Raw genomic sequence first — 12,993 nt, 5'->3', positions numbered from 1 at the left:
CTGAGACCTCTGCCCATCATGCTGACCAGTACTGTCTTATTAATTCCTTATACACCCTTTCGGTCTGTCTGCATTCATTTATAGTCTCTTGCCTTATACTTAGTTTGTAAATTCTCAGGGGCAGGGACTGTTTTTTATTCTGTTTGTACAACACCTAGAACAATAAGGTCCTGGTCCATGACAGGGGCTCCTCAGTGCTACTACAATAATAAAAAGATGGAAAGATAGGACAGAAGAGGATGGAACAAGGCAGCACAGGGCAAATGTGATTGGCATCCTAACAAGATAAAGCAAAATAAATATTGAATCAACTAGTTATACAGATCATTAAGGATCAGTTAATGAAAAATCAGGATACAGAAAAACAAGGCATCAGAGAGTTAAAATGAAACACTGAACTCTAAATCTTGTTCCCCACTGCCAATCCCACCACCTCTTCCTCCAAATTCTGCATAATTATAACCTTGGTGTCATCTTCCCCTTATGCATCTGGACTCTTGCTAATTCCTCCTACCACCCTAAATACTCTAATGTAAAACCTTTTCTTTGTCCCCATGGCTCAAACTGGTCTGATCTTCCTTCTCTCTGGCCTCCCCTGACTCAACTCCATTGGTCTCCCTTTCAGTCTGTCACAGAGATCCTCCTCTCCAACCATGTTCCCTCTCCCTTGAATTTTTGCACTGACGACTACTCTTTTGCATTTAGTTCAAGCTGCTCACCCTTAAGGCTTTTCAAAAACACTCCTGTCTATATGTCTGACCTCATTTCCTCCTACACCAAATCCTGCTCCCTGTGTTACTCCTGAGGGAATTCTGCACCAAAAAATTAAATATTCTGCGCACAGTATTTTAAAATTCTGCATATTTTATTTGTCAAAACACCACAATATAATCACACCATTTTCAATTATTTGCTGACAAGTATTTTGAAATAAGTTACCATTTTCAATTATTTTGGTGTGATTATATTGTTAGTGTTTGTGTTATTTTGACAATTAAAATATGCAGAACTTTGCAGAATTTTAATTTTTAAAATTTTTTGGTGCAGAATTCCCTCAAGAGTACCAGGGTTCTGTGTGGTGCCAGGGTTCTATATGGGTAGCTTGGTGGGGGGTCTGGGTGCAGGGAGAATGGGAATCTGCGGGGGGGGGGGGTGAGGTGAAAGTGGTTAGTGCTCAGTGGGGAGAGGGTCAGGGTGCAGCTGGTTGGGGCTCAGTGGGGTGAGGGTCCAGGTAGGGGGGGCTCCTGATGCAGGTGATGAGGCTCAGCAGGGTGGAGGTTTGGGGGACTTGGTGGGGGGCTCCTGATGCAAAAGGGGCTTGGTGTGGGGTGTTCCAGGTGCCTGGTGTGGGGGGGTGTCACTGTATAGGGAGCTGCTCCCTCTGTCTGCCCAACCCCTGTGCATTCAGACCCCCCGCACCAACCCGCCCCCTCCGCACCTGGAACCATCCCCCCTGAGCCTCACCCCCCACCCCCTGCAGTGCAGAGCTTCTTGCAGCCGGGGAAGTTTCTGGGGCTTGATCTGACCCAGCCCCGGCTGCTCCATGCAGGGAAGTGGGAACTTAGTCTCAGTCCTCCTCCCCACCGCACCTCCAGTTGGGACTAATGTCCCTGGGTGGCCAGGGCATCCCCAGACCTCCCTCCCCCCAATGATTTACCTCTCCCCCCGGCTGCCTGAATAGACATGTCTGAGTTGCCAAGAGGAAGCAAAGCAATTGGGGGGCGGAGGATATTTTTCTGCTGTGCTACAGTTGCACAGAATTTCCCCAGGAGTACTGTGTTCCACCCACGCTTCTCTTCTAGCCGCTCCTTTTGTCGTCTTCATACACTCCCAACCCAATGCTTTCTTCCACAACTCCTGCACTACCTAGTGCAGCTTTCCAGACACTTGTCAAATACTCACACTTCAAACCACTCCTAAAAACCCCCCCAAAAAAACCAAAACAAACCACCACCTGTTCTGTGAGGTCAGCTCTGACCGCTGCCTGGGCGGCTAATGTATCGGTATGTATCTCGATATTGTGAAATCTTGGGATCTAAGGTCTAGCCTTCAATCTGTGCATTTTTTCCTATTGAGAATTCTGGGCACATGCTACAGTGCTACAAAAATAGTGATACAAGCAGCACTCCCACGGCTGTAGAAGAAAGAGATACTTCTGGAGAGTCAATAGACACTCTTGGACCACAGCAAGCTGCACACCTGCACTCAATTTCCTACAGATAGTGGCTAGCACCAATATGTCCTATAGCAGATTCTAGAGTAAGATGTGGCTTCTAGAATTCTGATCACAGAATGTTTGTAATTATTAATGATCTAATTTACCCAGGATGTGGGCAACAGCCTCCACAAGGTCCTGCTGGCTGCTTCCCTCACTCTTCACTGAGACCTTCTCTGCCAGAACAAAACTAGACATGACAGGATGAGGCTGATTCAGGAAGTGGTCCAGAACCTCCAGGCATGAGCTGAGTCGCTGGGGAAGAGTTCCACCAACCACAGTGTCGTTACTGCCCATGGTCTCCAAGACAACACCCACATCACCAATGGCACCCCACTGCACGGCCAGGCCTGCAAAAAAGAAGGCAGAAGAGAGAACACATTAAATGATTAACTGGAGCACATGGCAGCAGGAAGAGGGGAAAGCTAAAGAAAACAGAGCAGGTGTCTTCATTCACTTGAAAATCTGGGTGAAGGGTCAGAATCTGGGAGGAATGTGGGCAATTGTAGCAGAGACAAAGGAGGGACAGGAGGGAATATAGAGAGGAAAGTCTAATGAACATCATAGAAGTATGGGGAATAAAACAGGAAGAACCAGAAATTCCAGTGAACAACCACAGTTATGACATAATTGGCATTGCAGAGACTTGGTGGGATAATTCATGACTGGAATATTGGTATAGAAGTGTACAGTTTGTCCAGTAAAGACAGGCAGGGAAAAAAATAGGAGAAGTTGTTGCCTTGTGTATCAAAGATAGATACACTTGCATGGAGGTTGAAATAGAAGTGGGAGGTAGACCTGTTGAAAGCCTCTGGGTAAGGATAAAAGGGGTAAAAAACAAAGATGATGTCATGATAGGGGTCTATTATAGAATGTCTAACAAGGAAGAAGAGGCAGATAAGGTTTAACAAACAAACAAAACAAGAAATCATCCAAAGCACAGGACTTGGTGGTGGGGGTGGGGACTTCAACTACGCAGATATCTGCTGGGAAAAGAATACAGAAAGGCACATATTGTCCAACAAGCTATTGGAATTCATTGGAGACAACTTTTTTATTGCAGAGGGTGGAGAAAGCAATTGGGGGAAGAGGCTGTTCTAGATTTGATTCTGACAAATTATGGTTTAGAATTTGAAGGCAGCTTGGGTGAAAGTGATCATGAAATAAGAGCTCATGATTTTAATGAATGGTAGGAGGAGAAAAAAAAAGCAAAAAAGACAGGGTTTCTTCAGGTATGTTAGCAACAAGAAGAAAGTCAAAGAAAGTGTGGGCCCCTTACTGAATGAGGGAGGCAGCCTAGTGACAGAGGATGTGGAAAAAGCTAATGCACTCAATGCTTTTTTTGCCTCTATCTTCACGAACAAGGTCAGCTCCCAGACTACTGCACTGGGCAGCACAGCATGGAGAGGAGGTGACCAGCCCTCTGTGAAGAAAGACATGGTTCAGGACTATTTAGAAAAGCTGGACGAGCACAAGTCCATGGGACCGGATGCGCTGCATCTGAGAGTGCTAAAGGAGTTGGCGGATGTGATTGCAGAGCCATTGGCCATTATCTTTGAAAACTCATGGTGATCCGGGGAAGTCCCAGATGACTGGAAAAAGGCTAATGTAGTGCCCATCTTTAAAACCGGGAAGAAGGAGGATCCTGGGAACTACAGGCCAGTCAGCGTCACCTCAGTCCCTGGAAAAACCATGGAGCAGGTCCTCAAGGAATCAATTCTGAAGCACTTAGAGGAGAGGAAAGTGATCAGGAACAGTCAGCATGGATTCACAAAGGGCAAGTCATGTCTGACTAATCTAATTGCCTTCTATGACGAGATAACTGGCTCTGTGGATGAGGGGAAAGCAGTGGATGTGTTGTTCCTTGACTTTAGCAAAGCTTTTGACACGGTCTCCCACAGTATTCTTGCCAGCAAGTTAAAGAAGTATGGGCTGGATGAACGGACTATAAGGTGGGTAGAAAGGTGGCTAGATTGTCGGGCTCAACGGATAGTGATCAATGGCTCCATGTCTAGTTGGCAGCCGTCCCAAGTGGAGTGCCCCAAGGGTCGGTCCTCGGGCCAGTTTTGTTCAGTATCTTCATAAATGATCTGGAGGATGGTGTGCATTGCACTCTCAGCAAGTTTGCAGATGACACTAAACTGGGAGGAGAGGTAGATAAGCTGGAGGGTAGGGATAGGATACAGAGGGCCATGGACAAATTGGAGGATTGGGCCAAAAGAAATCTGATGAGGTTCAACAAGGACAAGTGCAGAGTCCTGCACTTAGGAGGGAAGAACCCCATGCACCGCTACAGACTAGGGACCGAATGGCTAGGCAGCAGTTCTGCGGAAAAGGACCTAGGGGTTACAGTGGACGAGAAGCTGGATATGAGTCAACAGTGTGCACTTGTTGCCAAGAAGGCCAATGGCATTTTGAGATGTATACGTAGGGGCATTGCCAGCAGATCGAGGGACGTGATCGTTCCCCTCTATTCGACATTGGTGAGGCCTCATCTGGAGTACTGTGTCCAGTTTTGGGCCCCACACTACAAGAAGGATGTGGAAAAATCGGAAAACGTCCAGCGAAGGGCAACAAAAATGATTAGGGGACTGGAACACATGGTTTATGAGGAGAGGCTGAGGGTACTGGGATTGTTTAGTCTACGGAAGAGAAGAATGAGGGGGGATTTGATAGCTGCTTTCAACTACCTGAAAGGGGGTTCCGAAGAGGATGGATCTAGACTATTCTCAGTGGTAGAAGAGGACAGAACAAGGAGTAATGGTCTCAAGTTGCAGTGGGGGAGGTTTAGGTTGGATATTAGGAAAAACTTTTTCACTAGGAGGGTGGTGAAACACTGGAATGCGTTACCTAGGGAGGTGGTGGAATCTCCTTCCTTAGAAGTTTTTAAGGTCAGGCTTGACAAAGCCCTGGCTGGGATGATTTAGTTGGGGATGGTCCTGCTTTGAGCAGGGGGTTGGACTAGATGACCTCCTGAGGTCCCTTCCAACCCTGATATTCTATGATTCTATGACAATGGACTTCAAGAAGGCAGACTTTACCAAACTCAGAAAATTGGTAGGTAAGATCCCATGAGAAGCAAGTCGGGGGGAGAGGGGGGAGGAGGGAGTTCAGGAGAGTTGGCAGTTTTCAAAGAGACATTATTGAGGGCACAAGAACAAACTATTCCAATGCGTAGGAAAGAGAAAGTATGGTAAGAGACCACCCTGGCTTAAACTGGAGATCTTCAACAACCTGAAACTCAAATAAGAGTCATACAAGAAGTGGAAGCAAAGTCAGATTACAAAGGATATATAGATTATATAAACACAACAAAACACCACACACAACCATGAAGAGACCATTAGAAAGGCCAGGGCACAAAATGAGATTAAACTAGCTAGGGACATAAAGCGTAACAAGGAAATATTTTACAAATACATTAGAAGCAAGAGGGAGATGAGGACAAGGCAGGTCCATTCCTCAATGAGGAAGGAAAATCAGTTTAATTTGGGAACCAGAAAAGATAACGGTGCAAATAAATAAATAAATAAATAAATAAATAGAATAAAAAAAATAATTTGTAAGCACCTAGAAGATAAGGTGAAAAGCAACAGTCAACATGGATTTGTCATCAAGAACAAATCATGTCAAACCAACCTAATATTCTTCTCTGACAACCCTTGTGCATAGGGGGAAATCAGTAGATGTGGTATATCTCAACTTTAGTAAGGCTTTTGATAACGGTCTTACATGATCTTCTCATAAACAAACTAGGGAAAGATAGCCTAGATGAACCTGCTTTAAGGTCCAGCGTAGTTATAAATGGTTCACAGCCAAGCTGTAAGGGCATACTGAGTGCGTCCCAAAAGTATCTGTCCTGTATCTGGTTCTATTCAATATCTTGATCAATGATTTAGATAATGGCATAGAGAGTATGCTTATAAACTCTCTGGATGATACCAAGCTGGGAGGAGTTGCAAGTGCTTTGGAGGACAGGATTAAAATTCAAAATCATTTTGACAAAATGGGAAAATGGACTGAAAGAAATAGGATGAAATTCAATATGGGCAATGTACTACACTTAGGAAGGAATAATCAATTGCACAGAAGATAAAAACGGAAATGACTGACTAACAAATAGTACTGTGAAAAGGGATCGGGGAGTTATTGTGGATCACAAACTAAATATTAGTCAACAATGTAATACTGTAGGAAAAAAGCGAACATAATTCTGGGATGTATTAACAGGAGTGTTGTAGGCCAGACACAAAGTAATTCTTCCACTCTACTCCGCCTTCATTGGCCTCAGATGGAGTACTGTGTCCAGTTCTGGTACCAGACTTTGGGAAATATGTAGACAAACTGGAGAAAGTCCAGAGCAGAGTAACAAAACTGATTAAAGGTCTAGAAAACATGATCTACGATAAAAAAAAATTAAAAAATTTGGGTTGGTTTAGTCTGGAGAAGAAAAGACTGAAGAGGGATATGAGAACAGTCTTCAAGTACTGGGCTTCAATTGCAGCAAGGGAGATTTAACTGTAACAGTAGTTAAGCACTAGAACAAATTACATAGCAAGGTTACAGAATCCCTAACATTGGAGGTTTTTAAGAACAGGTTAGACAAACACTTTTCAGGAATGGTGCGGATAATATTTAATCCTGTCTCAGTGCAGGAGATTGGTCTAGATCGGGGTGGGCAAACTTTTTGGCCCACGGGCCACATCAGGGTTGCAAAACTATATGGAGGGCCGGGTAGGGAAGGCTGTGCTCCCCAAACAGCCTGGCCCCCATCCCCTATCTGCCCCATTCCACTTCCCACCCCCTGACTGCTGCCCTCAGAATTCCCGACCCCTCTAACCCCCCCTGCTCCTTGTCCCCTGATCTCCCCCCCAGGATCCCCGCCCCTAACTGCCCCCCCGGGACCCCACCCCCTATCCAACCCCCCCTTCTCCCTGTCCCGACTGCCCCGACCCCTAACCACACCCCCGCACCGACAGGCCCCCCGGGACTCCCATGCCCTATCCAGCGCCCCCCGTTACCTGACCACGCGCCCCCCCGGCCCCCGAATCTCCACCCCATCCAACCGCCCCCTGCCTATCCCCAGGGACCCCCTGCCCTCTTACCATGCCGGAGCCAGGCACGCTGCCTGGCAGGAGCAGCAGGCCAGAGCACTGGCAGCGCAGCACAGCAGGCTGAGGCTGTGGGGGAAGGGCCGGGGACGAGCCTCACCGGCTGGGAGCTCAGGGACCAGGCAGGACAGTCCCGCGGGCCGGATGTGGCCTGCAGGCCGTAGTTTGCCCACCTCTGGTCTAGATGACCTATCAGAGACCCTTCCAGTCCCATGTTTCTAGGATTCTGTGCTGATTGACAATCCACAGAGTACAAAGAGAGTGTGTGCATGAACCAGAGAATGAGGGGGGAAGGAGCTCTGAGCATTCACGTTTGCTCCAGAGAAGTGCATGAGATATCTTATTTTCTTCTGGTTGTTGATGGAGTGGGCATTATCTGTAGAAGAGGCCCTGCAGTGTTACCTGGCAGCCCATCATGCCGTCGCTGCTCACAGATGCGCTCCATAGTAGAGTTGGCAAAACCATAGTTACTCTGCCCAACATTTCCTCTTCCACAGCTTATAGAGGAGAAAGCAACAAAATAGTCCAAGTCTGGACACTTTTCACGACTCACCCTATGAATGGAATAGAAAAAATTATATTAAATTAACAACTTGTTTTAAAAGGATCGTTCCCCTCTTGTGACGGTAACAAGTTGAGACCTTTCTGAATGTTATTGGCCTCTGGCCCCATTCAAGCACCCCGCATTTATCCCTCCTACGACACCTACCAGTCCAGATGAAGGGTGCCTGCAAACTTGGGTTTGCTGACATCATGGAAGAATTCTGGAGACTGATTCTCTAGCATGGCATCTTTAAGGACCTGCAGGAGACAGAAGAAGTAACATCAATATCTCTCCGGTCTCTGCTCAGGTTGAGTCTAACCCTGCTGCAATTTCAACCTCAAAAATATGCACAAGCAGATTCTACATTAAGTTCTGGAACAAAAGATCCAGCCAAGATCTCCCAGAAACGTGTTCTGAATGTTGCTCTGTTCAGAGATGCTGGAGAGGCACAGAAAGGGAATACCATGTAAGTTTTACATGTTTAAGCTGAAATATTACTAAGAACAAGAGAATCTCTTAGCTGAAGATGGTAAGGCCCTACCAGCCTCAACAAGAAGTCTTCATGTTGTCCTGGTCTCTCCAGGACTCCTACTGTGATGGTCTTCCTTAACTAGAAAGGTGCAGGATAGGCCTTTTTTCGGCCCTAAGGGTCACTAGGAGCTGAACATACGGTCTCTGTAGTGCAACTAGCCTAGGGAAACAAGACCCAGACTGAGGAAGTGAAAGAACAACAACTTCATGTTATCAAGCCTATTCCGGCCAACTGCACTTTGAAAGACAGAAAGGTTGCCTGAGCTGTCCCCCTGTTGACTTGGCCCCGTATGATCAATGCAGAAAACACTTTTGCAGCTGCTCTGTCCTTTCTGAGTTCCAAGCATTTTTGTCACTCACCATCGCCAAATTGAAGATGCCCCCAACTGGTCCAAGCTGTAAAGCTTTTTCTATCAAGTGCTGCGTTCCTTCTAAAGTCCCAACATCACTGGTGGACACCAGGACCTGGACGCCCATCTCCTTCCACTCTCTGACTCGTTTAGCTTGGTAACCTGCAAAAAAAAAAAAAAAAAAAAAAAAGGGGGGGGGGGGGGGGCTAGTTTGAGATTCATCATTCCAGACACACTAGGCCAGAGGTGGGCAAACTACAGCCCATGGGCCACATCCAGCCCGCGGGACCATTCTGCCTGGCCCTTGAGCTCCCGGCAGGGGAGGCTAGCCCCTGGCCCCTCCCCTGCTGTCTCCCCTCCCCCGCAGCCTCAGCTCGCCATGCTGCCAGCTCTCTGGGCAGCGCGGCTGCGAGCTCCTGTCAAGCGGCGCGGCTGCCAGTCCTACTGCTGAGCGACACGGTAAGGGGGCGGGGAGTGGGGGGGGTTGGATAAGGGACAGGGGGTCCCTGGGGCAGTCAGGGGACAGGGAGCGGTTGGATAGGTGTGGGAGTCCTGGGGGGCCTGCCAGGGGACGGGGGTGTGGATAGGTGTCAGGGCAGTCAAGGGACAGGGAGCACGGGGGCGGGAGGGGGAGAAGAGGTTGGATAGGAGGTGGGGTCCCAGAGGGGCGGTTAGTGGAGGGGGGGGGTCCCAGGAGGGGGCAGTCAGGGGACAAGGAGCAGGGGGGTTTGGATGGGTCAGGGATTCTGAGGGGGGCAATAGGGGGCAGGGGCCAGGCTGTTTGGGGAGGTACAGCCTTCCCTTCCCGGCCTTCCATACAGTTTTGGAACCCCGCTGTGGCCCGCAGGCCAAAAAAAGTTTGCCCACCCCTGCTCTATGCCCTGGTGAAGCTCTGCTTCCTGCACCTCTCAGTTCATACTTACCCTGTCTAAGACAAACAGGAGCATTTAAACTAAAGCATTAGAACTCTGTCTTATGGTTGCAGACTGATTCAGTGTTCACTAACGGTTAGACAGACGACAGATTCAGTGTTCTTTTCCCCAACTGCCATCAGTTCACGGTGTGATCCAAGACATGTAACTGGGTGCTCCTGTATCCCTATCTTTAAGATTAAAACAATACTCCCTCTTCTAAATGCTGAGCATAATGGATGGAGATGCTATTTAAAATGTGGAATGCTTTCCTTGTGATATAGTGTAGCCATAGCTCACAGGAAATAAGCTCCCTGAAAAGGAATCTAGCGACTTTCATTGTGGCCTTTGCACGAAAGCTCTTCCATGTTTCAGGTCCCACCACATACACCCTCTGGTAACAGTGTGTGCTCTTTCTCTGGGCAAGGCTGTAGATTTTACTTTATATAGAGCCAAAAACATGCCTTGTGCTTTGCAGACATAGGATGATATGGTTCCATAAAGGCGAAGCTTTGAAAAGGAGAGAATGAAGGCCAGGGGTAACAAATCAGGAAGAAAGAAAAGGAGTACTTGTGGCACCTTAGAGACTAACCAATTTATTTGAGCATAAGCTTTCGTGAGCTACAGCTCACTTCATCAGATGCCGATGAAGTGAGCTGTAGCTCACGAAAGCTTATGCTCAAATAAATTGGTTAGTCTCTAAGGTGCCACAAGTACTCCTTTTCTTTTTGCGAATACAGACTAACACGGCTGTTACTCTGAAACAAGTCAGGAAGGAGTGTTCTACTGGATAGGCAGAGGGAGCCATTTGAAAGAGGACATTACATGGAGAGGACAGTGAGGGAAGGAAATGAAGAAGGAGCTGTGAACAGAGGATGAGAAGAGAGGTAGGCAGGAACAGAGTTATATATGATCTTGAAAGTGGGGACAAAGTCTGCTGCAGCAGTGAAGGGATTTGAAGAGGGGACGGACATGATAAGATCAGCAGGCAGGGTGGATTAATTTTCACAGTAGCACTTTGGACAAGGAAGGCAAGAGTGAAGGAGGTGGAAGAAAGAAAAAGGCTGCAGTAACTAAGGTGAGAGATGAAAAGTTGGACAAGATTTAAGGCAGTGGGATAGAAAGGAATGGATAGATTTTGGAATGGAGAAGTTGGCAGGAGTTAGCAACATCGAAGTTGGAGGACTGAGGTGGAGTCAAATGCCACCAAGTTTTGCATGCCTGCAGAACATGCAGGGTCGTGGGTTTGCCAATGGAAATAGAAAAAGTAGTAGTTTTTCCTATGTTGAGCCTGAGTCGGTGTCAGGACAGAGGAACACAAGTCAAAGACAGGTGTGGATGAGGCAGATCTGAATCATTTAATTATTGGGTAATGTCACTCAGGGATATGAGCAAGATGGAAAAAAAAAAAAAAAAAAAAAAAAAGACCAATGACAGATCTCTGGGGAAGGGACAAGAGCTTGAGGGTTACTACCCCTGTATAATGGTTGGATAGGGAAGATGCACAGTCTTTGAAACTAAGAGAATGAGAATCTCTAGACGGAGGACAGATAGACTTTGTAAAGGAAGGAGTCACTGGGGACTTGAGTAAAGACAGTTTCAGTAGAGTGGAAAGGTAGAAGCCAGATTGTACAGGGCACCCTTTTTAAGTATATCAGAAACAGGCTTTTTGCTAAACAACCAGAGGGCCACAGGACAATAGAGATGCTAAAGGAGCACTCGAGGACGATAAGCCCATTGCGGAGAAGCTAAATGAATTCTTTGCATTGGTCTTCATGGTTGAGGATGTGAGGGAGATTCCCAAACCTGAGCCATTCTTTTTAGGTGACAAATCTGAGGAACTGTCCCAGATTGAGGTGTCATTAGAGGAGGTTTTAGAACAAATTGATAAACTAAACAGTAATAAATCACCAGGACCAGATGATATTCATCCAAGAGTTCTGAAGGAACTCAAATGTGAAATTGCAAAACTACTAACTGTAGTCTGTAACCTATCATTTAAATCAGCTTCTGTTCCAAATGACTGAAGGATAGCTAATGTGACGCCAATTTTTAAAAAGGGCTCCAGAGGTGATCCTGGCAATTACAGGCCGGTAAGCGTGACTTCAGTACCAGGCAAAGTGGTTGAAACTATAGTAAAGAACAAAATTGTCAGACACATAGATGAATATAATTTGTTGGGGAAGAATTAACATGGTTTTTGTAAAGGGAAATCATGCCTCACCAATCTGCTAGAATTCTTTGAGGGGGGTCAACAAGCACATGGATCCAGTGGATATAGTGTACTTAAATTTTCAGAAATCCTTTGACAAGGTCCCTCACCAAAGGCTCTTAAGCAAAGTAAGCGGTCATGGGATAAGAGGGAAGGTCCTCTCATGGACTGGTAACTGGTTAAAAGACAGGAAACAAAGGGTAGGAATAAATGGTCAGTTTTCAGAACGGGGAGAGGTAAATAGTGGTGTCTCCCAGGGCTCTGTACTGGGACAAGTCCTATTCAACATATTAATAAATGATCTGGAAAAAGGGGTAAAAACAGTGAGGTGTCAAAATTTGCAGATGATACAAAAACTACTCAAGATAGTTAAGTCCCATGCAGACTGCAAAGAGCTACAAAAGGATCTCTCAAAACTGGATGACAGGGCAACAAAATGGCAGATGAAATTCAATGTTGATAAATGCAAAGTAATGCACATTGGAAAACATAATCCCAACTATACATATAAAATGATGAGGTCTAAATTAGCTGTTACCACTCAAGATTCATAAATGATCTGGAGGATGGTGTGGATTGCACTCTCAGCAAATTTGCAGATGATACTAAACTGGGAGGAGTGGTAGATACGCTGGAGGGCAGGGATAGGATACAGAGGGACCTAGACAAATTGGAGGATTGGGCCAAAAGAAACCTGATGCGGTTCAATAAGGATAAGTGCAGGGTCCTGCACTTAGGACAGAAGAACCCAATGCACAGCTACAGACTAGGGACCGAATGGCTAGGCAGCAGTTCTGCAGAAAAGGACCTAGGGGTTACAGTGGACGAGAAGCTGGATATGAGTCAGCAGTGTGCCCTTGTTGCCAAGAAGGCCAATGGCATTTTGGGATGTATAAGTAGGGGCATAGCGAGCAGATCGAGGGACGTGATCGTTCCCCTCTATTCGACATTGGTGAGGCCTCATCTGGAGTACTGTGTCCAGTTTTGGGCCCCACACTACAAGAAGGACGTGGATAAATTGGAGAGAGTCCAGCGAAGGGCAACAAAAATGATTAGGGGTCTGGAACACATGACTTATGAGGAGAGGCTGAGGGAACTGGGATTGTTTAGTCTGCGGAA

At 46.6% G+C, this 12,993-nt stretch overlaps 1 protein-coding gene across 1 annotated transcript in view; it reads right to left on the bottom strand.

The window, feature by feature from the left end:
- The window catches only part of FASN (fatty acid synthase), an 83,844-nt gene that overhangs the window by 13,815 nt on the left and 57,036 nt on the right, over positions 1-12,993 (bottom strand). The window contains 4 exon segments of the mRNA XM_037914136.2: positions 2,323-2,565; positions 7,729-7,880; positions 8,036-8,127; positions 8,762-8,913. Of these exon segments, the coding sequence (XP_037770064.1) occupies positions 2,323-2,565; positions 7,729-7,880; positions 8,036-8,127; positions 8,762-8,913 (639 nt within the window).

Source organism: Chelonia mydas, chromosome 14 (assembly GCF_015237465.2).
Source record: "Chelonia mydas isolate rCheMyd1 chromosome 14, rCheMyd1.pri.v2, whole genome shotgun sequence".
NCBI classification, from domain to species: Eukaryota; Metazoa; Chordata; order Testudines; family Cheloniidae; genus Chelonia; species Chelonia mydas.
Note: the sequence above shows the minus strand (reverse complement) of the source record. Positions and strands in the feature narration are given on the sequence as shown.